General features: G+C 38.9%; 1 protein-coding gene across 1 annotated transcript in view; it reads right to left on the bottom strand.

The window, feature by feature from the left end:
- PCCA (propionyl-CoA carboxylase subunit alpha) overlaps window positions 1-23,289 on the bottom strand; it is a 275,482-nt gene that overhangs the window by 123,505 nt on the left and 128,688 nt on the right. The window contains exons 17-18 of the mRNA XM_082277691.1: window positions 15,840-15,950; window positions 5,514-5,616 (exon numbers count right to left, since the gene is read on the bottom strand). Of these exons, the coding sequence (XP_082133817.1) occupies window positions 5,514-5,616; window positions 15,840-15,950 (214 nt within the window). The remainder of the gene's footprint in view (window positions 1-5,513; window positions 5,617-15,839; window positions 15,951-23,289) is intronic.

The raw sequence follows: 23,289 nt of genomic DNA, 5'->3' as shown, positions 1-23,289 counted from the left end.
GGCTGTGCTGAGAGTAAGAACTCTTTCCCTTTCCAAGAGGCTGGTTCAGATGACTCCAGTGAATTTTCCTGACATCATCTTCCTTCTTTTTAAAATTAATGTAACATAACCTTTTTTTGTACTGCTCCAGCAGTGCAAGAGAGCCAAAAAGCTCTCCTATTGGGCAGTTGACCATCCTTACATATGGGGAAGCCCTGGGCTGGCAAAGAGCTGGCTCTGTCCCAGACTCCAGCAAGGTAATAGGTGTAGTCTGTGTGAGAGCAAGGATGCCAGACAGGTGTGGGGCTCTACTGCTCTCTGGGCAGTTCCCTTGCTGCCCTATAATCAAGAAATGGCAAGGCAAACATCAATATAGCTGTATCAAATCAACCCAGACAGGAACCTACAATAATTCATTAAATACAAAGCAAAATAAATTAATTTCTGTTCTTGCAGTTCACCAGTCATGTTATGTTCACTGAACTGGACCCCTTTATTTTCAGAATTTTAAAACAAAAAATTAGCCCAGCTATTTCAGAACTTGACAAAAACTTGTTTGCATTTTAACTTTTCACTATACACTTTCCTTCCTGTGAAAATATTACTTTGTGCTTAGAAAGCATAATCCATTTTAGGTCTCAAAATACTTCATACATGTTGATAAACAGATATTTACAAAACCTCAGTAGTGCAGCAAAGTGTTAAGGCCACTTTGTCTTTTTGTAAACTGAGGCTAAATTCAATTGACTTCTCTAAGGTCCCACAAGAACAGTTTAACTCAAGACTCCCAACCCAGTCTTCTATATTAAACACACAAGCAAGCAAAACCTTTAGTGTTTTTTCTTGCTAGCAATTTAAAACATTTTCCAGTGTGTTACCATCTTTTTGTGTGTAGTATCAGGTAATATGGGCATTCAGCCTCACTGGTTTTTTTCCAAGTCATAAATGATGAAAGGGTAAAACCCATAGAAAAATTAGGAAAATACACTTAGCAGCCAACACAAGCAACACATAGGAAGTGCTGTAGGCAATTGGGTTTAGAAGTATAAACATCACATTAGTAGACCCATGAGATAGCATGATGTAGCCACACCTGGAGAGACACTCTCCTATTCCCCTCCCAGCCCTCTAATGAAAACAAGCCTGAAGCCAAAACGTGAAGATTCAACTGTACAACATCATTTCTGGTCTCAAAGGCTAACTACATCAAACAGACATAAAATAAGCTGGATTCACTTCAGCCAAAATATGTTTCCACTTGAAACAAGATCAAGTTCTGTCTAGAAGACCTTGGGGTTTTACTAGATGCTGTAAATCTGTTCAGCAGCTGTGGGTGGCACCAGTTTCACAGAAGAGGACGATGGAGTAAGTAGGAAAAGTCCTAGGTAAAATAACTAAAAGCTGAACAATGAAACAACCATTAATCATCCATGGCTCTTTCCTGTAGGAAATATGTGCCCCTATTATCTGGATATCACAGTGAAATATTCACATTAGTATGTGGCTCACAAAATACCAAACACTTTCATTAGCAAACCATCTTTCAAAAATACTTGAAAAAACACCACAACCACAAAGAATCCCAAAAAACCAAACCATCCTACATGCAATTTTTCCCCAAGAAAATTGGTTAAATAAAAACCAGATAAAATAAAAAGAAACACACAGAGAAAATGCTCTAAATACTTGATTGCATCACAAAAGTAAATGCCTATATTCCTGTAACTCTGAGCATGCCTACATCTCCAACAGCTGTTCTAGCTAAGGGCTGGCAAGTTAGTCCTAGGAGACTGTTGATGAGGCATGGGGCACTATATAACAATACAGACAGTGGAAACTCACCTGTGGGTGCTCCACCCAAATCATAACACCATTTATTCGAACACAGGAAAGGCAAAGCAGCCCTAGGCTCATGGCCTGCATTAACCTCAACACCAGACAACCTACTGCAACAAAGACTGCCACTACAGAGGTCAGGTTGGCTGAAACTAGCTGAAGGAAGCTGGGTGCCAAAGATGGAAACAGCTTGCTGGTCATCAGAGCATGTTCCAGCAAGAACCTTACAGCTGATGATTCAGTCACCCAGGGGACTGCAAAATACACATTTTCCAGTCACATCCCAGCAAATGCCAATTATAGAGAAATCCCCCTCATGAGGCTGATACTAGTCTGATCTGTGGCACAGAGCTAAGGCCCACCTCTGAATCCCTTTAATGAGCTCACACATTCCCACTCTCGTAGCTCTTCCAGAATAATTTCACTTGAGCTTCTGACAGAGCAATCCAAAATAAACTATTATTAAATAGTTTCTATGCTAACATAGGTCATTTTAGCAGAACCAGAGTGGAATGCAACTACACACAAAATCACACCTGCATACCTGGGGAGGAGGAAGAAAGAGAGAGCAAGGGAGGAGCAGCCTGCAAACAAGATTCCTTCATCTGGCTCAGCTGCACTTCATCTGATTACAGTCTCAGTAACCCTGACAGTGAAAGCTGGAGCTTCTGTGAAGAGCTCCAAGCATGGTACTTTCTGTCTGTCTGACTCGAATAACAATCCTGATCATGGGCTGAATAAATCACAGGGGAAAAAGGGAACCCAAAATATCCCTGCAGTCGTGAAAAGAATGCATATTCTAAATATGGCTTCCAAGAGGGAAAAGAAAACAAATTAAAAGCAAAGATAAGCATATAACTCAAATTTAGCAGAAAACTGTCTGTTTGACAACTGTGACAAGCTTGGAAGAAATAACACGATTTCAAAATACTACTCTTCAGTAGTTTTTCGCACAAGAATTGCTCAATTGCTTTCAACACAGACAAAAAAAAATGCTGTCAACATAAATAGTTCCAGAGAGCTGAAATTCTGTAGGTGGTGATCAATGTATCAATGTACTTGTCCAAACCATTAGGAGAATGTTACAGATCAACTTTGGAGTGTGCAGTCTGTCTAGTCCGCTCACATCCTCCAACACAGATTTAAAACTCACACAGATTCCAAATGCCCAGTTCTGCCATAGTGAAAATTACACCCAAAATTACAACTGGCCTTTTTGATTTGTTGTAGCACAGGTACCTGCTCTGCACTTTTTGTTCAGGAGTATTTTTCAAACAGAGCGCAGTCTTATTAATAAAGATGTGCTTCTTCTCTGGCCACAACCCTGCCCATTAAAAAATACCCATGACATGGAACACCTTCAAAAACAAGTCAGATGCAGTTTGGGTAAGTTAACGACATGGTGAAGAATCCTTGATGGGACTATAGTAAATCGTATGCTCCACAGTGCTCAGTCCCCTCTAGAGGGAGGGCTGAGTCCACTAACTGCTCTAAGGAATGGAGAACACTGTCCAAGACACTGCAAAATCCTTCAACCTCATTCTGCTTTTGCTTCTTTAATTTTTCCTCTGAACGAGCTGTATGATTCTGGGAAAAGGGTATCATTATCAGGTTTAGTTTCTTCAGAAGTTACTTACCAGCATACATTTTTGCATTAGCTTGTCCTTACTTGGCCTCAAACAGGCAGCTTTGCTATCATTAAAGCAAGTAGATCTAACAGTATATATGTATTGAAACCATGACACATTCAGTAAGAACCACACTCAGCCACCACTTGGAGAAAATTCGAAGGCTTGACTTCTGAAGGATTCATAAGTACCCCATTCATGGCAAGAGAAAGTGATCTTCCCTGTACTGAAAAGTTTTCTTAGCTTCACCATTTAAAATCCAAAAAATCATGCCTTAATCTAGTTTTACAGATGTGTGTTTTTTCATGTAACCGGACTCTGCTGCCTTCTCTGCCCATGGTAGAAGAATACCTGTGACTGTGTTTGGTTACCACTCCAAAAATGAGTTAATTTTTTTCAAAGCAGAAGTGTATTTGTTTCCCTAACAGAGCACAAAAAGAGATGGATGACTGTGTCTGACTGCTCAATGCTATACTTCATTTATGTATTTAGTTAAAATAGTCATATGTCTTTTCTATTAAGATACACAGACACCTAGTACTAAAAAAAAGTACTTGCAATAGGAACAAAACATTAAAAGACTGTTCAAAAATTGGATTCCTTTTCTTTTTAGCTAGTAAGAGTATTTTACAGGGAAGAGGAAAAAAAATCTCAAATCAGAGCAGGGAATGCAATAGTAGTTTGATAATCACTGCTTAAATTAACAATTCCTACCCTTATTCTAAGTACAAAGTAATCCATTGCTTCTCTCAAGCAGTACCAGACTACTTAACTTCCTATGCTGGCCAGTAAAAACTACAATCAAGGCTCCTCCTCATTATGCCCAATTCATCTTTTTTTTAGGTAACGGTGGCCTTTGAGTGTCTGTTCTTCTCCTTATGCCATTCACTGTGAAGGATATAACTCCTGGAAGGAAATAAAAAGGTGCTTTACTTTCCCCTATAGATGCATAAGGCAAGCAGTGACCCAGCCTTGCATATGCTATACATTACAAAGCTGTTATGCTTGCCCTAAGTGTCTCTTTCTTTTCCTTTTTTTTTAACACCATATGGTACTAATTATCTTTGTGGGTACAAATAAAAATAAAGACTTCTTGAAACCACATTTGATTTATTCCTGACCACTGTAAAATCAGTAATAGAATACACTGTCAAACCACTGGTATGGAATGTGAATAATGTCTATCTTGCACTATGACTTCCCTCACATACAAACATATATGCACCTATATTACAAAACATGAGGCAAGGAGAGTTATGCTGAAGTCAGGATTCCCTGTATACAACCACTGCTAACACCAACTACACAAGCAAGCTTCACAAATTCAGTTAATTGTAATAGAAGGTCTCATGGCACTGACAATGATGGGCCAGAGGACAAGAAAATCTAGACATCCTAGAGGAAAAAGCATACCATTCCAAAAAGCCAAAGAAGTGAATTAGCATTTTGACATGGGCTACTGCAATGGCTGGTCAATTAACAGTACTGCCTATCTTACTGGCAGCTACTATTCAAAAAAATGGGGGAGTGGGGGTATAAAAGCACCCAAAAAACCATACTTCAAGAAAGGTGTTGATTCTTCCCCCAGTTACCTTCCACCTTTACAGTCTGAAAGTGTTTTCAGAATTAAGACTCTAAACTATTAAGGTTCTTTATCAAGGTAGCAAATTACTCACAAATCCACAATATTCTAAAGCTCTGTAGCTGAATATTCATATTGTACCAAAGTGCTTAGATTGCTTCAAACGGGCACATGGGAAATTTGTGATGCTCAATTTGTGGTTAGTTACTAATGCAGCAACATTTTGCATTAATGAAACTCCTGATGTGCATTAATTACTGTACGGGCTTGTAACACATTTTTGCGCCTATTAGTTTGCTAATAGTTAGAATAAAAATAATCATGTACGACTTGTGCGAGTAGGGAAATGTAAGCCACAGCTCATTTGAATTTAGAAAAAACAGACTATATTAAGAAACCATGCAGTTTCTCACCAGTTATTCTTGTGCATGAGAAGATGCCATTAAAGAAATGTATCAGCACATCTGAGTTCCTAGAAATGAACTTACCTTGGAGTCCCTAGAAATCGCTGTGATCTCAGTTGTTCAGCCACATACAAAGACGCTGCTGTTGCCAGTAGTTCTCTTCTTTCAAGATCTGTCAGCTTGTGTCCTAGTTTTCAAAAAGAAGTTTAAAAAAAAATTAGATACCACAGACCAACACAGACACAAAAAGTAACAACTACCAGTAAAGACAATGCTCAGTCCTTACACATGAAAGCTACATTTTTTCCTCTAAATTAAGACGAGGCGTAGCATGGCAGACGCTCTGAGTTTCAGAGTTTAAATTGCATGTTTTCATACAAATCAGCCCAACTGCTAACACTGGTATCTCTGTTAAAAACAATTTGACAACTGAAAGAAAAGAAACTGAATGATGCTGCAGCATCTTGTTTTCATTACTGAAATGTCACCGGTTGACATATTGTGCCTCATGCTGGTAAGGAATCCATCTGTACATTAGAACTTATTCAAAATATAGAACACTCTCAGTAATTTATCTGAGGCAAAGGCAACAGATTTTCCCAACAAAAGGGACAGCGCAACAGTATAAACCCAAAAAATAAATAGGGATAATGCTACTCATCAGCCCTGGGTCATTTAGTGTCATTTGTGTAATCGTTAGATCACAACTAAAGGAGTCAAAGTCATGTTTGACACTTCAGAAACAGAAAGTGGCTCAAAGCAGTCTATAATCTGAAGGCAGGCAACCTGATAAATATTTGGCAAAATGACACAACTGGGGTGATTGGAAGCAGGTTTTCTCCCAGTCTGGGCTTGTTCCAGATAGCGAAGGTTAAATAGAGATTCAACTGTCCATTCAACAGGCTAAAAGAGCAGAGTGCCAGAACTCTGCTCTGCTCATCTTTAGGTCAGAAATCACACAACACAGATTTGGTATGAAAAGGTGGCAAATACGTGGCCAAGAATGATGCCAGATTCCAGAGAAGGGCCACCAAGATGAATAGAGAAATGGAGCACCTCTCCTATGAGGAACAGCTGAGAGAACTGGGATTGTTCAGCTTGTGCCATGGTTTGACACCGGCCTGACACCAGGCACCCACAAGAGTTGCTTGCTCACCCTCCCCTGCCACAGCTGAGCAGAGGAGAGGGGAAAAAATTAACAAAGGCTTCATTAGTTGAGATAAGGACCAAGGGAAAATAACACTTCAAGGGCAAAACAGGCTTAACTTAAAGTTACAAAGTGAATTTCTTGCTAACAGAATCAGAGGAGGATAATGAGAAATAAAATAAGCCCTTAAAAACACCATTTTCTCCCCAGCCCCTCCCTCCTTTCCACTGACAGCACAGGGAGACAGGGCATGGGGGTTCAGTCTATCACCATTATTTCCTTCTGCTGCTCTGGGAGAGGAGTCTTCCCCTGTGAGGCTGCAGGTCCCTCCCATGGGAGACAGTTCTCCGTGATCTTCCCCAGTGTGGGCTCACTCTTACAAGCAGCAGCCACACTGCCCCTGCTGCAGCGTGAGCCCCTCCCACGGGCACACAGCCCTCGCCTCCCAAAACTGCTGTGCCATGGGTGTCTCATTCCATGAGGTGCAGTCCTCCAAGGACAGGCTGCTCCAGGCTGGAAGCAGGGCCCTCTCTCTCCACGGGGTCTCCCACTGGACCACAGCCTCTTCCAGGCATCCACCTGCTCCGGCACAGGCACCTCCCCCACGGGCTGCAGGTGGATCTCTGCATCCCCTGCGGATCCCCATGGGCTGCAGGGGCACAGCTGCTTCACCATGGTCATCACCACGGCCTGCAGAGGAATCTCGGCTCCGGCGCCTGGAGCACCTCCTCCCCCTCCTTCTTCCCTGACCTTGGTGTTGCCATGTTGTTTTCCTACACATGTTCTCACCTCCTCTTCTTCTCTGACTAGAATCCAAAATCTTGTGACTTGTGACTTATTTTCTTCTTAAATATGTCATCACAGAGATGTTACCAACCTCTCTCACTGGCCCAGTTTTGGCCAGCAGCATGTCCATCTTCAGAGCTATCGGCTCTGCTGGACATGGTGGAAACTTCCAGGAGGTTCTCATAGGAGCCACCTCTGTGGCCCCTCCACTACCAAAAACGAGGCCAAGCAAAACCAATACAGCCTGGAAAAGAGAAGGCTTCAGGGTGACCTAACTGCAGCTGTCCAGTACCTGAAAGGTGCCTGCCAGAAAGATGGAGTGATAATATTTACAAGAGCATGTAGTGAAAGGACAAGGGGGAATAGATTCAAACTAAAAGAGGGCAGGTTTAGATTAGACTTTAAGAAGAAGTCCTTTACTGTGAGGGTGGTGCAGCACTGAAACAGGTTGCCCAGGGGTCGATGTTCCATTCTTGGAAGTCCGAAGATGGATGGTGCTTGAGCAATCTGGTCTAGTGGAAGGTATCCCTGCCCATGGCAGGGAGGTTGGAACCAGGTGATTTTTAAGATCCCTTGAAACCCAAGCACTCTATGATTCTGTGAGAGTGAGCACAAGGACAAAGTACTTGGCCCACAAGGCAGGGGGGAGGAAGTTAAAATTGACATAAAACAGGACAAGAACTGCAAAACTGAATTGTCATGAAGAAAAGAGGCAAACTTTATCCTTCAGAAAGAGATTTTGCACAAATGAAAGCAAGAGTGTCTAACAAGCAAGGGAGGAGGATTACACAATAAAGTTAAAAGATAAAGGTTGAGACTGAAAGACTTTGCTGAACTCAGTTACAACACAGCTCTCAAAAAGTGCTTTATGTGTACATATCATAGCAAATGCAATCATCCAGAACAAGCACAGATTTCACATGAAAGGATGGGGGAAGAGCTTCAGAAGGCTGTGTCTCCCAGAGGAACTCTGCCCAGGGGGGCATATTTGCTTCCAGTCCTGCAGCAGACAAACAGTTACACAGACCCCTTCTGTATCTCCCTCCCATCATCTCAGTGCTATGTAATGTCAATTCACATTCCCCAGTACTGGTTACTAGCCAGTGACAATTTCTATGAGCAGCACAAAATAAGACTAATGAGATCCTCAAGAAAATCCAGAATGGAGGCTGCTGTAAAGGACTGGAGCAGACTCTACAGTAACAAAGCCACAATTTCAAAACAGGATGTCTTCTGCACAGATCCCATCATTCCACTGGGGATATTAAACAGGGTTAGGTAAAGAGGCTACTTAGAGTCCACCTCAGAAATGCAGTCATGCCACAGTGATGGAAATTCATTCAATAAAGTCCAGCTAACAGTACAAAGAAGTTGTCTCAGGCCAAAAAATGTAAATTTAAAAATAACAAAAGTCAGAAAATCTGCATCGATCTCTTTTTAATTTAGTCCACATTAACATATTCTGGCTGAATATTACTGCAAGTTCCTTTGCTCAGTGTTTATTTTTTTATCTGCCTTGAAATGGAAACTGTCTTCACTTCAACAAACACATGCAGAAATAAAAATGCTGAAAGGTTAAGAACCTGGCTTCAGAAACAAACTCAATTTTTCCTTTGCCAGTCACCAGAAAAACTGACTGCAAGACAAAATTCAAAAAACACTTAACTTCTGTACTATTTGTACATATACACACACATTATGTATATATAAGCCTTATGTAATTATACATTGCAATAACATCAATTATCCAGACCTGAAATGTGCCAATTTTCCAGTTGTTTACACACAGTGAAGAAACTCTGAGATTGCATTTTCAAAACACTGAATCTAAAACTGATGATTTGTTTACATTTCAGCTAAAGGCACATCACGAACCTGCCCTAAAGCCTTTGCCTTTCAGTCCCCCAGCCAACACTCATGACAAGACTGTGTGACCAAAACTGCATGTTCCCACCTGCTTCAACACACTGTTAGAATCAACTCAAATAAAGGAACAAGGTAAAACTAGAAAGATCCCATGTCAAAGGTTTTATTGCATGACCTCCATCTTGGATGAAATAACAGCTTTTTTGCTTGCTGTGCCACAAAAACTATTTTCTCCCCGTATCTTCAACAAAAATCAAACTCCAAACAGCAAACAAAGGTCAATAAGTTGAAACAGGTTAACAACTGATCAAGAGTCACACTCATTGCTTCATGACTACGAACATGAAAAAAAATATTTATCCATTTGTCACTATTTACACCAGTTGTGTCACAAACATGGCAAGCAGAAAACCAGTTCTGCTGTAGTATCCAAAGGAGGATTTCTGGGAGATAATATAAACTGTTAACAGGAACATACCAAAATTAGGTTTTGGTCTCTGGCAATAAACATCCAACCCTACCACGGAATGTCCTTAGTATAACTTTGGAGGCCTACCTCAGAAGTTTGATTAAAGGCTGCTTCCTAAGGATGGCAATTTACCTTTATTACACAGGACAGACTGCTGTCAGTACTGCCTTATTTCGCTGAACTCCAGTCCCACTTCCCTTGCTGTCTGCTTTTGCTTTGCTGCTATGCTCAGCTGAATTCTAAACAGCTTTGAAGTCAAAGTTACATTACTATCTTTGGAAATACACAAATGTACCAGATAGTAATACTTTTGTTTCCCATCGAGGATTATTTCACTTCAGAAGCTACTCCTCAGGATTTCAGTGGGCTGTCTTGAGGAATAAATTAATATTCACCATCAGATACAACAACACAGCCTTTCACGTTCACCATACAGATTGATTTGAAGAGTAATAAAGCTACCTCTGGAGCAGTTGTCCAAGTGATTCCTTGAAAGGGAGTGAAATGAGTAAGTAGCAAAGGTCCTCCAACTCCCAATATAGGAAGTTACACCACTGGTCTTCCCTGCTCTCATCACTGCAGACTCCTGGCCTACACAGAAATTTCACCTTCGCAGTAAAACATGGAACTGGTAGCTGCCAAATCTCTCTTCTTAACCTGGGATATACTTCTGCATTATCACTGAATTATCAGCTGAATTACATAAGGTAAATGCAGAACAGGAAGAATGGTTATAAAATTAAGTCATAACTAAAGGAGTGGAAGCAGTGTTGTTCACATTATTTAAAACTCGACTGCACACATCTATTACTACTAAATGGCAGAACCCTGGTCGGAAGGAAGACAAGAAAAAAAATATTTCTCTCTCATTTCCCTGATGTTATGATTGCTTAAATCAATATTATCTCAGTATCCCCCAAGCTGAGTCAAAAAGGTTCATGCAATTACTTTACATAACCAACTTCAAATTAAATTACATAAAAGGTCATTTTTCCTATAACAGTCTCATTTGCATTTTGTCCTAGAAACGTGTTTCCTACTATCAATTACAGGGAAAAAAAACAAAACAAAACAAACAAGCCCTGGTTATGTGTCCCAGTCAGTTACTTAATACTTGAAGAGTGATTGTTTTCTTATTGGGAAGAATAAAAATTAAAAGCATAATGGGTAAGATAAAAAGTACAATGCATAATTCAGATCAAGACCAATGTAGGCAAAGTTTATAACATTCCTAGGTTCTGTTTTAGGTCAAGTTTTTCCTAGTGGATTTTGAAGTTAACCATTACAGATGGCACATATACCAAGTAGGTTGAGGCACAAAACAAAGTTGAATGTTATTAAATGGTTTAATTTCTTGTGAAGGCGAGCACAGCTTTGTTCCACACAGTCATGGTAAGAGACAGGCATAAGCGTAAGCAATCTCAAACCATTCAGAGTAGTGAAGAAGTGTATCTCAGAGAACTCACACCCACTTCTAAGATGGATGCTATAGTATACAGAAAGTAAGCCTCTACTAGTCTGAATTATAAAGGAAGTAGTGACAGACTAAGAAGTGGTTTTTTAGGCTCAGCTGCCAGAAAGAAGAAAGCAAACTGTTAAGTCAACCTTTATAATCCAGTAGCTTCACAAAGTTAAAACTAATATTAGATTCCAATGCAGAGAAAATGAATGGAATTAGCAGCAAGCATCGTCCATCTTCTAACAGTGAGAGGGGAAGCTGCATTCCCCCCTCCAACTAATAGCAAAAGCCTCCAGACCTAAATTTAAAAGTCTTAGCTGCAGTCCCAATTCACCTAAAAAGCACCTTTGCTCAGAATCATGGCATGACTGAGGTTGAAGGGACCTTTAAAGTTCCTTTGTTTATTCAGTGTGAATAAACCCCTCCCCACCAAGCGATCTCAACATCAAATTCAGAATAGGTTGCTCAGAGATTTGTGCAATGAGACCTTTAAAATCTCCAATTTCTGACCCCTGATTCTTGCTGTGCTGCTGTGCAACTCATTGAAGAGCCTGGCTTCATGTTCTTGGGAACCCCCCCAAGGTCCTAGAAGGCTGTCCTTAGGTCCACTTTAAGCTTTCTCGCTCCCAGGAAAAACAAGACTGGTTCTCCCAGCTTCTCCTTACGGGTCATCTATTCCAACCTCAGTACCACCCCTGTGGCTCTTCACTAGAATTACTCAAGCTTATTGCCACCTTTCTTACATGTATGAGGAGGTTAAAACTGGACACAGTGTTCCAGAGATTGTTTAGTAAGTATTAAGCAGAGTAATCATTTCATCCAACCCACATGATTATGATAAACACAACATGTCTAAAGGCCTTCACCTCACACAGAGTCTCTGGAGCCAATATGCCATTTCAGAGGAGAAGGGCTTCCTCTTTATTCCTTGCTGCATTAAAAATATAAAGGATTGTCCATCAGAATTTCTGTTCTTCCTCTCCATTCAAATGAGGCAAACATGCCAGAAGAGGGAAAGTAAATGATTCCTTTTCTGGCTTTTTTCCCTCATGTATTTTGGGATGGCTTTTGTGATATTCTCCTGGAAAATGCCCCATCTTTCACTGGCACAGGATGTCTCCCAAAGAGACTGACTGATTTGAGACATCATTTAATAACCAGGAAGAGTGGAACATCAAGAAAAACTCAATATTTTAAACAAAAACCAGGAAAACATTAACTGTGAGACAGTCTGAACCGCAATGACTAATCCCATGAACAGGGTACTAACCTAAAGATCCTTGAGTTTAATTTGTTCTTTGTCCAAGACTCCTCTTGGATCTTTGTGAAAATAGAGATACACTTTCTGTGCCTATAAAATAGGGATAATACATATTAAACTTCTTTCTCATCAGGCAGATTAGGAAGTACAGAGGCTTCCCAGGTTGTTTGGAAGCTGTAGTAGAATAGTGTATCTGACTCCTGCATGGTTGAAATTCTGCAAGCAAAGTGCTTGAAGGCCACTCTAACACAGGTGTACTAGTGTCACCTGACCTAATCAGTGTTCCTGCACCCACCCTCAGATCTACACGCCTCCCAAAACATACATGTATGCTCAGAGCAACAACCTACTGCCAGCCAGCATTCCAGCCAGCCATCCCTCACATGGACAAAAAAGTGGCATGACAGCAGCTGCTTTCCCACACTAATCAAACTCTGCGCAAGGTTACTTTTGGCACAGCTATTATTTTAAAATAACTTGCAATGAACAAATTTCTTCTGGTAGTGAATGTTTACTTAAAGATGGGGAGAAAGAGTTAAACTCTAATCATGAAAATTACTGAACATGCCCATTCTATATGTAATTTGAAGTGGGCATCACACAGGTTAATGGAGAAGTAGCCAAGATACGTTTAATAATTCACTTTTTCTTAACTTAAAGGTCTTCTAATAAAGGATTTATAATGGAACTCAAAATGAGACGGGAAAACAAAGCATCTCTTATTTTACTCTTAAGTAAAACTCGATATTTATACATGAAGAAAAATGCACAGAAGAAATGGGCCAGTACTTCATGCAGTCACCAGAGAGAACACAGCTGACATTCATTACTTACCATCAGTGTACATCACCAGTGGCAATTGTGCAGTTTACAAAAGAAACAATGGATTGTGCTTGAGCATTAACTTTACATACATCTCTGTTGAAACGTTTCTATTTCTTAAGTTTTCCAAATTTAAAACACTTCTGGTATGGATTCCTACTGTTAACAACAGCACACATTTCTACGTATTTCCAGATCCATGTTGGCTATACATTGCTCTGATTTTTCAGATTGTCACAGCTCTTTTTTAACAGCTATTCATCTTCTATAAGCAATAGTAAGATATATGAAGCTACTTAATTTCCAAATTCTCCTAGCAAAGTTTACCCTGGGTATTTATATTAAAAAGTTAGTTGAAGTGATCAAAGAAATTACACGTAAGTTAATTTTTGTCTTTGCTTCTCTTCCTGAGCTTCTACCTGTCATCTGCCCGCCATCCTTGCTTGCATTCAGCAGCTCCCATTTGAGTCCTTGGATTTGCAGAAACATTTTTCAGTGGGTACTAAAAAAGCTATCCGCAAATTCAAGTAATCAATTTTTTTTTAAGCATGAAGGGTTTGATCCAGTGCAAACTACATCATTAAAAGGGTTCTCAATTACTTTGGTGAGCTTTTAATCAGTATTCATGAGTAAGTATTCTTGATCTGAAGTACAGTACCATGATATGTTCCTTTATTTATCATTAAGAAGGCTAATGTGTGCTTTTGTTTGATACATGGAAGGAGATGAGCAAGACTTTTCATACAGCAGGAACAAAGTCTAGGAACTTCACATGTGCCAGTCATTAGTTTCGATTATGAACTGCCACAATATCTGTTCTTGTGTCTTCTGGTGTCCAGAGCAAAAGCATATCTTTAAGAATCTGTTAATATAATACTACTGTTTGGTTTATGTTTTTATTGTTCCCAGCTGTGTGCCAGGTGAGGCTGCCTTCTCACAATATGATACTGGAATTCCAGCATCTTGCATCCTTGCCTTTTTTCCTCCATTCCCCTCTCCCCATTCCCAGTCTGCCACTCACTTTGCACATCTACTGAAGTTCACCAGATTCCTTCACAAGCTAAATCAACCCAGGAACTTACAAAAAAACTACTCCAATAAAAGCAGCAACAGTAAAAAAAATGCAGATTTCATGGTGGTTAAGAGATCTGGATCTACTCAGGAAAAGGACTGAATAGTCCCAGAAACATTGGAGAGACAAGACATGAGATTTTGTATTCAAGTGTCAGGGAAGGGAGAAAGACCAACTACAGCAGCACCAAGCCTTCAAGAGCAGCTTCAGGAGCAGATGATCAGAGTACCCTGGAATCTCTGCTGGATGAAAGCCAGCTGAGTTACCCAAAGATTAGCTAAGTACCCCCTAGCAAAGACAACAAAGGAACTTTTCAGCTTGAAGCATCACAAGCCCACTACCACTCAAGGTGGCCAACAGCTGTTCCTGTGGTCTCAGTCAGGAGCCAGGAACAAGCAGGATGCATTAATCCCACATGTAGGACAGTATCACACACAGAGTTGTCAATGACATCATGATATCAAGTAGTTCTGGTGCAAAGAATAGTCATCCACACACTCACACACTGAGTCCTGAGGTAAGAAAAATCTGTTCTGCTCCTTAATGAGACTAGAATTTGGCAAGGTGCCAGTCATATCCAGTGACTGCCAATCTGGCAGTGCTGCCTCCAAAGTGGGATGAGGATTCTGCCACATTGGATTAATGATGAATGGGGGAAAAGAAATCTCCACGGGATTCATAAAGGACCCATGAATGATGAACTATAAATACTGTCTTTTTTTAAATAAGGAAGATGTTCTGCCTGATGAATGCCAGCTGAGGTGAGAGACCTGTACGGAAGAACTGAATCTCTGACCACACAGGCCAAGAAAGCATCTACAGCAGATTAGCTAAGAGAGAAGTCAACCTTTCAAAACCTGTTACTTGTGAAAGGAAACCAATCTATTTGTTTCCTTACATTTTTCTAGCAACCATTGGTAAACATTTTTGAAATTGAGTAGTTTGGGATGTTGTAAAGAAATAATTGCATTTGTGTTTATGTTAACGTAGTGTATGAGTTAACAATTTCAAAATGATGCCCATTACTGTGTCTAATGAGTATTAAGACCAGGGTACTGAAATACTCTGATAAAATGCCAGATCCTCAGACAAGGCTACAGTTAAAACAAACGGTGCCAAAAGGCAATTCTAGAGGTGCTAACACCAACTTACTGAAGAAGCAACAGTGCTGAGTAAAAAGAAATCTTATCTTACTATAGTTAACAGTCTGTCTGTAATGAAGTATGATAGCACAGCAGAACTGATGTTTATTTTACATGTTTCATATCACCTACAAATGGTTTTTCTTGACTTTGGGTGTATTTAATTTACTATTTTATCACTAGAAATGCGTATTTCGCCTTCTTGAAGATAAAAAAAATTAGCTATTTCAACTTTATGCATTATTTAAAAACTCTAATTGTGTGTATACACAGATATATTTGAAGAAAAAGTAAAGACTGGGGAACATGTCAGTCTGAAAATATAAAGGAACAATAATCAAAAACAACACCACTCAAGAAAAGAAACATTTCCAAATGGAACAAACCTTTAAAACCATCAGGATAGACTTCAGGAAGGAATTTAGTGCTGATGTCTCCTCGAACAAAGCGTGGATGGACGATCACTTCTCGAAGTAAAGAAATATTGTGAGCCACACCTGAAAACAAAAAAAAACAAATCAATACAAAATCAGGTGACATTAATCATAAATTACAGTAGGAAAGGACTTATAAAGATATGAACTCTTTCTGGAAGAAACACTTGTTCACAACTTAGATACCACAGTACTGATGTAATCAATGCAGATTTACCAGTTTTGTTTCACTCCTGCCTCAAGACACACCCTTTTAAACACTCCGTTTAATTATAAAGTAAACAATCTAAATTTTCACCTCATCAAGCCTAATTCAAACACCTAGTTGAGTTAAGGACAGCAAGCACAACCAAGAGACTTTTGGTCCAGTTCTAGAAGATGTAGGCAAGACCACAGCCATCTCCTTGAAATGACAAATATTAGCTCAATTCCACTGAACCCTGAATGAAAGATATGCACCATGTTACACCCCAATCACAGTAAAGAAATACAGTAAACAGTTTTACCACTTAACATACCATTTTACAACATTTTTATCATTTGTAACACTTAAGAGACTCCTGTGTAACTTACAAAACAGAAATGTATTGCTTCTTCCACATGTACCTTTATCCAACCTCACCTAGTCAATTCTTTCATTCAATACCCTGGCTCCTCTTTAGGACCTCTCTGTGACCCTGTTAGACATAAGCCCACAAAAGTTATTTACTTAATTTTAAAATAACTTATCACAGAAACTTTAGAGGCACCTTTATCCTTTAATTTCTTTGAATATTATGGTACTTATGTTTTCTGCATTTCTTCATCTCTTTCTCATTCTACTTCTCAGCCTGTCTCCTCCATCTCCTAAATGATTTTCGTTTTAGTTGAATAACTTCTATGTAACTACGTTAGTGACTTAATGCTAAACTGCACTTTGCCAGAAGTGCTTGCAGTTTAGCACTGAATATGACGGTCACTAGAAGTCATTTCACTGAAATACTAAATACAAGAAAGTCCCTATAAGAGGTGGGAGAAGAAAGGGGATGCAAAAAAAAAAAAAATCTTTGAGAAAAAACTCCCTAGATCATTTAAATTATCTTCTCCTTACTGCAAACAATTTTCAAAAAGAACGTACTGTCTCTTTTGAAAGCAGCATACAGGTCATCTTTGGAAAGTTTAAGATTACAGGTAAGAAAACCATCATCTTTATCTCCATTCTCTTCTCAATTTTAGAAAGAGATCAAATCTGATGAGCCAGAAGAGTTCAATGCCATTATGACTACGCACGATAAAACTGGCTCAAAAACATTAATACTTCTTAAGAGAAGCTGAAATAGACATGCAGTTCAGGAGCATTGCAAGTGTTGATTTATTCCAGGTATGGATAAATGAGGAGCTGCTATAGGAAAGAGGTTATCCAACCTCAGCTGCACACATTCTCACCCCTCTGGAAATGCAAAGTAATTCACATTCTTTTGTCAGCGTCAGAGGAACAGGTAACTCCAAATCACATTGCATTTGCTATGTCACATTAACTTTGGCTTTAGCTGTCCACCATTAAGTATAAAATGCAGAACACATCACAAAACAGTTCATAGCAAAAATTTGTCTGTGCATCCACTTCTCTTGCATAGCACAAAATTCTGTACTTCAGCTTCAGCTATGTTTACTCACAAGTTATTGTGATGGTATGATCACAATTAGAGATGACATTATTCAATTACTTGCACTTTTTTCCTAACAGTTCTAGTTTAAAATAATATTGAAAAAGAATTCATTGTAAACTCAGGTATTTCAGCTGTAAATTAAGTTATTTGGATTTTTTCCCTTGTTGGGATCCCACCAAAGCAAAGACACTAGCAGTACTAGCATGCAAATTGCTGTGGCTACAGGAGATTCTTCTACACTCCTTTTTCTTTTGTGTTTTTCCAGTTTAGAAGCATGAACAACATCCTTGTTATTTTATATGCAGACCAGTTCAAACACTTTCAAAGCTTTTTTCCCCTACTAGTCTGCTGCTGGTGTGAATTTTCAAGCTCTCTGTGTGGCCATCACTGAAACCACTTTCAACACAGAGTCAGACTGAGCCTCATTGAATCATGAAGTCACAGTTTTGAAGACTCGTTTGTGAGCCATTAAACAGCACATGACACAACCAGTTCAATAATGACATGATAGAAATTTGTCCATTTGATTAAAAGAAGATCCTTGCTGCCTGCGACCTAAATAATCATTCACAGACCCTGATTTCATAAACACCGAATGGAAGTCACACTGCATCTCCACTACCCAAAGGAATTAAAAATCTTATGCTAAATTACCATAACTTGGAAATTAATAATGTCTGTCTTTGTCTGCTACAAATTTCGCCCCAAAATTTCCAATTTGAATAGTAAGTTGAAATATCCCAGAGACTTCATCTACTAAGTCCAGCATCAAGACAAACAGGAGTTTTTCAATGCTGCCCAACTTTGAATCAAGGGTTTAAACATGCTGCAATGTGTAACCAGATCATCTCACATTTTTCTTTCCTAAACTGCTGTTAAGATGCCTGGTGAGGTGATGGCTGATGACAGAGCTTGGTGTCTCAACCGACTGCCCCAAAAGACCTAAAATCAAAAAAATACTATGAGTATTCTTAATTATTTCTAACTCATGTGCATCTGAAAAATATGAGGCTTCTGCAGTGTTTTAAGCTCCAAAATTTCTTTAATAAGTTCAATAGAGCAGACAAGCCTAGGTGTTTGGGAAGCAATGTAAATGCTTTTTACATATACAAATTAAAAATGTAATAAACAAGTTTCCCTTTAAAGTATCATGAAAGGCTATCTTTATCAGTCCCTGTGATCATTATGTGAGCAATGACTGCATGGTTGATCTGCTTCTCAAGACTGAGTTGATACTTTTAGTGATGTACCAAATCATACGGCGTTAAAAAAAATTACCAGTGTAATCCTTCAGAAGTCTAGAAGTTTTAGATTTGCAATTTAGTGTGACCTCTGTCAAAGTTCATAAGGTCTCCATCTGTGTGTGAGTAACTACTAGGCTACAGAAATATGGACCCCTAGAGCAGCTTGCTCCTGACTACCTGCTGCTTCCAAAACACTGGCCAGACATCAGCCTCACACTCTCACAGGATCAAACAGAGGCTAACAGGCAGTGCTTATTTCATGCAAAGTTAAACACTAAACTGAAGTATATTGTATTTATGTTGCAATGGTTTTCAGAGAATTTTTCTTTTTCTTGACTAGATCTGCAGACTGCCAGGAAGAAAATCACATTTGTTAGCCTGACAAGCCATGACATTTTCAACAAACAAGCAAAATCCTAAACTATATCAATTTATTTCTCCTCCAGAAAACAAAATTTCACTTCAGCATCATGATTTTTACATTGTTAATGCTGATGCAGAACTGCAGTTACAGTTACAGTCCTTTCCTCTAAGTCAAAATATAATAAAATATAATAATCACCATTCTCCATATGTCTATTTTTTTTCATTTTACTTGGCTGTTGTCTTCATACAATTTTACATCAGTAGAAGCTCAGTTTAAGGTATGCTTCTTAGGTTTCAATTTTTACACACTATTTTCCAGAACATATTTGTAAAAGAAAGCAGACTAGCATTTAAATTACAGAGAACTAATGGAATTTTTAAAAACGACATATTCATATGCTTTATATGGAACACATATTCCTGAGGTTCCATTAATTTTCCAGTTAAATTGTCATTATTGCCTAATGAATACAGGAGCACACTAAATAATCACACTGTTCACCAGAGCTTATTAGCAACCCCTGTTTGAAGAAGCCCTCATTAAAAAAAAATTAAATTATAATCAGAAGAAATTACTCCCCATACTGCCTGCCTCTATCTTGCCTCCTTCCCTTCTTCATTTTTGGCCTTAAAAACTCTGCTAAGTACACCAGACTTTTCATTAACTTATATACTGTAGCCTAACTCCTAACCCGTCCTCACAAGAAAACCCAAAGACAACAATGAAATGCATTTTATAGAAAACAATTTTATAACAAGTTTATGAAGAGGATATCACACCACATTTTTACTCACTAAAAATCAGAACTTGGAATGCCAAGGCACAAAATCATAGGCAATGTTTTCACTATAAATATTTACTGACACTAAACATATTCAGTGTTGATTAGCCTTTTTACAGTATTAAGCTTCTGTCATCTTGATGCCTGCAAACACAAATCTGCATTTATCCATGTAAACTTAATTGGAGTCCTACATGCCCCTCTGTAGATAAGCAGTTGAATAGACTTAACTTGCTGATAATTTCAAATGGTGCTAAGTGGAACAGAAAGAACTTTATCTGCATACTTACTGACTGCAAAACCAACATGTGGAGTACAGGACTAGAGGTTTCTCTTTTTAACAAGCCAGCAAAGCTAAACTATCACCCAACAATTTAAATGCTGAATAAGAATAAATGTGATGAAGCTTAGGAGGTATCTCAGTTATTTCTCTAAAGAAAATATAAAAAATATATTAACTAAGCTCTGCACGGAGTATTATGAAACACTGATTATTCTGCTTTTCACTTAAAACAAGAACATTATCGGATTTGCACAGACTGTGAAAACACCACTTTCAACACATGAACTTCTCAAGTCCATGATTACTACCCAGCAAGCCTCCATGTTCGTAATTCCTAAAGTTTTCATAATATTCCCTGAAACCCTCAACATTCAACTATTTAATTGTCTTTCAAAGCTTGTGTTTTGCTACGACTCACTTCAGAGCTGGCTATCTGCATACTAAGTCCCAACCCAAAAGCAAGAAAAAAAGGGGGGTTTAGCTTTTAATTTTAAACATCCACATAAAATTCTCACATGGTATCAGTACACCACTGACCCTCAGAGCTGAACATGTATTCCAACTAAAAACAATCATTCTCTCAGATACAAAAGTCTGGAGCTCACTGAATTCACACACCATGATAAAGGGCAAAAGGAAGGGAGGTAAAAGGACATAATATATGGTAACATCATACTGTAAAATTTTAAGTTCCAACTCAAACTAAATTTTGTAATTGCATGTGGTTCTGAACTTCTTAGTAAGAGGACCATTATTTACGGTGTTAGCAAACACATATGAATGCTTGAATCTGTAGAATAATTGGAAGCAAAAGCTAAGCAGGCTTCATCAAGAAAAGTGAAAGAAAATAAATGGCCATTCTGCCATCATCCTCTACTCAGATACCCTTTTACTTTAAAGACGGAATAGAACACTAGGACAACTTTATATCTAGGGAAATAACAGCACTTGTTTTTCAGTGCCTTCTCAACTGGGCACATTACATTTCTTGTTTTTCACTGCCCCAGTTCTTTCTCCTTAATCAAAGGGAGAGAAAAAAACCATACAAACAAAAAACTTTTCTGACAAAAAAAAAGTACCTTACTTTTTTTCCCCTTCTGCACCAATAACATTGCCTTCCTCTTTTACCTGATCAGGCTGTACTTCAGTTGGCATTCCCTCTTTCTTCTCCACAGGACAGTGGCAACCTGTAATCCTTCCTAAACTATATGCCACTACATTTCACTAACAGGCTGCCATTCCCACTCCCTCCCTCATGACTGGCTTAAGAAAAGGAGAGAACAAACAGGAGCAGCATCTGAGCTCCAAGCTGATGCTACTAAGAGTGCTGAAATGGTCCCTTCTAATGATTTTGAACTAAGTTTGTTTCCTTCCCTTCTCCAGTTTCAGTTTCTACATTGATACACTTGGGAATCTGCTGGTCCCTGCTGCAATGGGTGAGAACACAAATACTCTTGCAGAACTACCAGTCTGTTACCTCTGTTATGCAAAAGTTGTATGACCTGTTGAAGCATTTTTTAAATGCTCATTTAAAAAACAAAAGCTCGTTTCATTTAAGAACAGACATTATACACTGTTTTTCCAGGCAAATAGGCTTCTTACACACAAAGATTGTTTTGCTCACAATACCAGTGAGAGCATTTGCAGGGGATAAGAATACAGGAGAGTCTAAAACTCACATGTATACTGCCATTGAGAAGTACCATTTAAGTTAAAACAAAATAACTCAATCACTTATGATGTTCGGATCTAGATTAAAGTTTACTGTGAAAAGCTTTGTACCTGAAATTAATTTATTTGAAATAGATGATAAAATACTAAAATCACAGATGAGTGTTTTTTCTCGTGCTCTAGGATGATCCTGCTTGAGCAGAGAGGTTGGACCACATGATCCACTGTGATCCCTTCCAATCTTACTCATTTTGTGATTCTTGGAAAGCCAAGGCCTTCTAACAACATTAGTACAGCTCTCCTTTTTCCCCCCCAATTAGTGTGTTTACATTTGCAAAAAGATCAAGACAACAGTTTCGGCTGCCACTATTCTGGCAGGTCTCCACTCAAGAGTTAATTGTCTACATTTCTTTTTCCCCCCTCAAACACTCACTACAGTTATTTAACACTTCTGGTTTCTATTTCATGTTTGCTCTTTCACCCCATGCTGGAAGATTTCCCCATCCCCAGCTGGTGGGTCCCTTATTTCCTCCTCATTTCTACTCCTTCTTGCTCTATCTGCCGCTTACTTTTTTCCTCGGAGGCTCATTTTTCCACTCTTCTTTCTCCCAAATGGTCCACTACATTCCTCTCTCTACACAGCAAGCAGGATCTCAACAGAAAAGGGTTGACTTTGTATAAAGACTTAAATTTCAGGTTATTGCTTTACTTTTGAATGCTCAGGGAAGATAAAAACCCAAACAAAGGTCAAAGGAAAGATTACAGGATTCAGGAATTACAGGAATCTGCACTCAAGGATATGAGCTATCTCACTAGATATCTCCAATCAGACCTCTAATGAATTGATAATGTGTTCTACTTGCTGCATAAATATAAGCATTTCTTTTATTTAAATAGATAAAAATAACTTTCATACACAAACTTTCCAAAACTTCATACTGGGATTTATATATGCCTTCAAATGAACATATTATCCAGCACCAGAAATGACAAAAACATATTAAAACTTTAGAAAAACCAAGAAGGAAAGCATACCACATCATGTTTACAGACACAGGAGATACACTGAAAGGCATTCTTTCAATACCCTGTTTCTGTTGCTCAAATTAACATCCCCTTCCCCCCAAAAAAAACCCCACAAAACAGAAAGTTTCTGAAAAAAGTACCATAAGAGACAGAAATGAACTACTAACAACAGTGCATGCTCAAAGGAAATAAATCATGCCTCATCCCGATGAGCAACAGTGCCTCTGTGCTTAACTGGAATCTTGAACTTTTCACTCTTCACAAATTCTCCAGTAACCAACTACATAAAACAAGAAGTGTCTCTTCTTGAGACAATTCTGGGTTGGACCCCTAACTTTAATCACTCCTGAACTATACTGCAAGACTCAGAGATAAAAATGC

The sequence above is a fragment of the Coloeus monedula genome (assembly GCF_965178545.1).
Source record: "Coloeus monedula genome assembly, chromosome: 3".
In the NCBI taxonomy this organism is placed as follows: Eukaryota; Metazoa; Chordata; class Aves; order Passeriformes; family Corvidae; genus Coloeus; species Coloeus monedula.
Note: the sequence above shows the minus strand (reverse complement) of the source record. Positions and strands in the feature narration are given on the sequence as shown.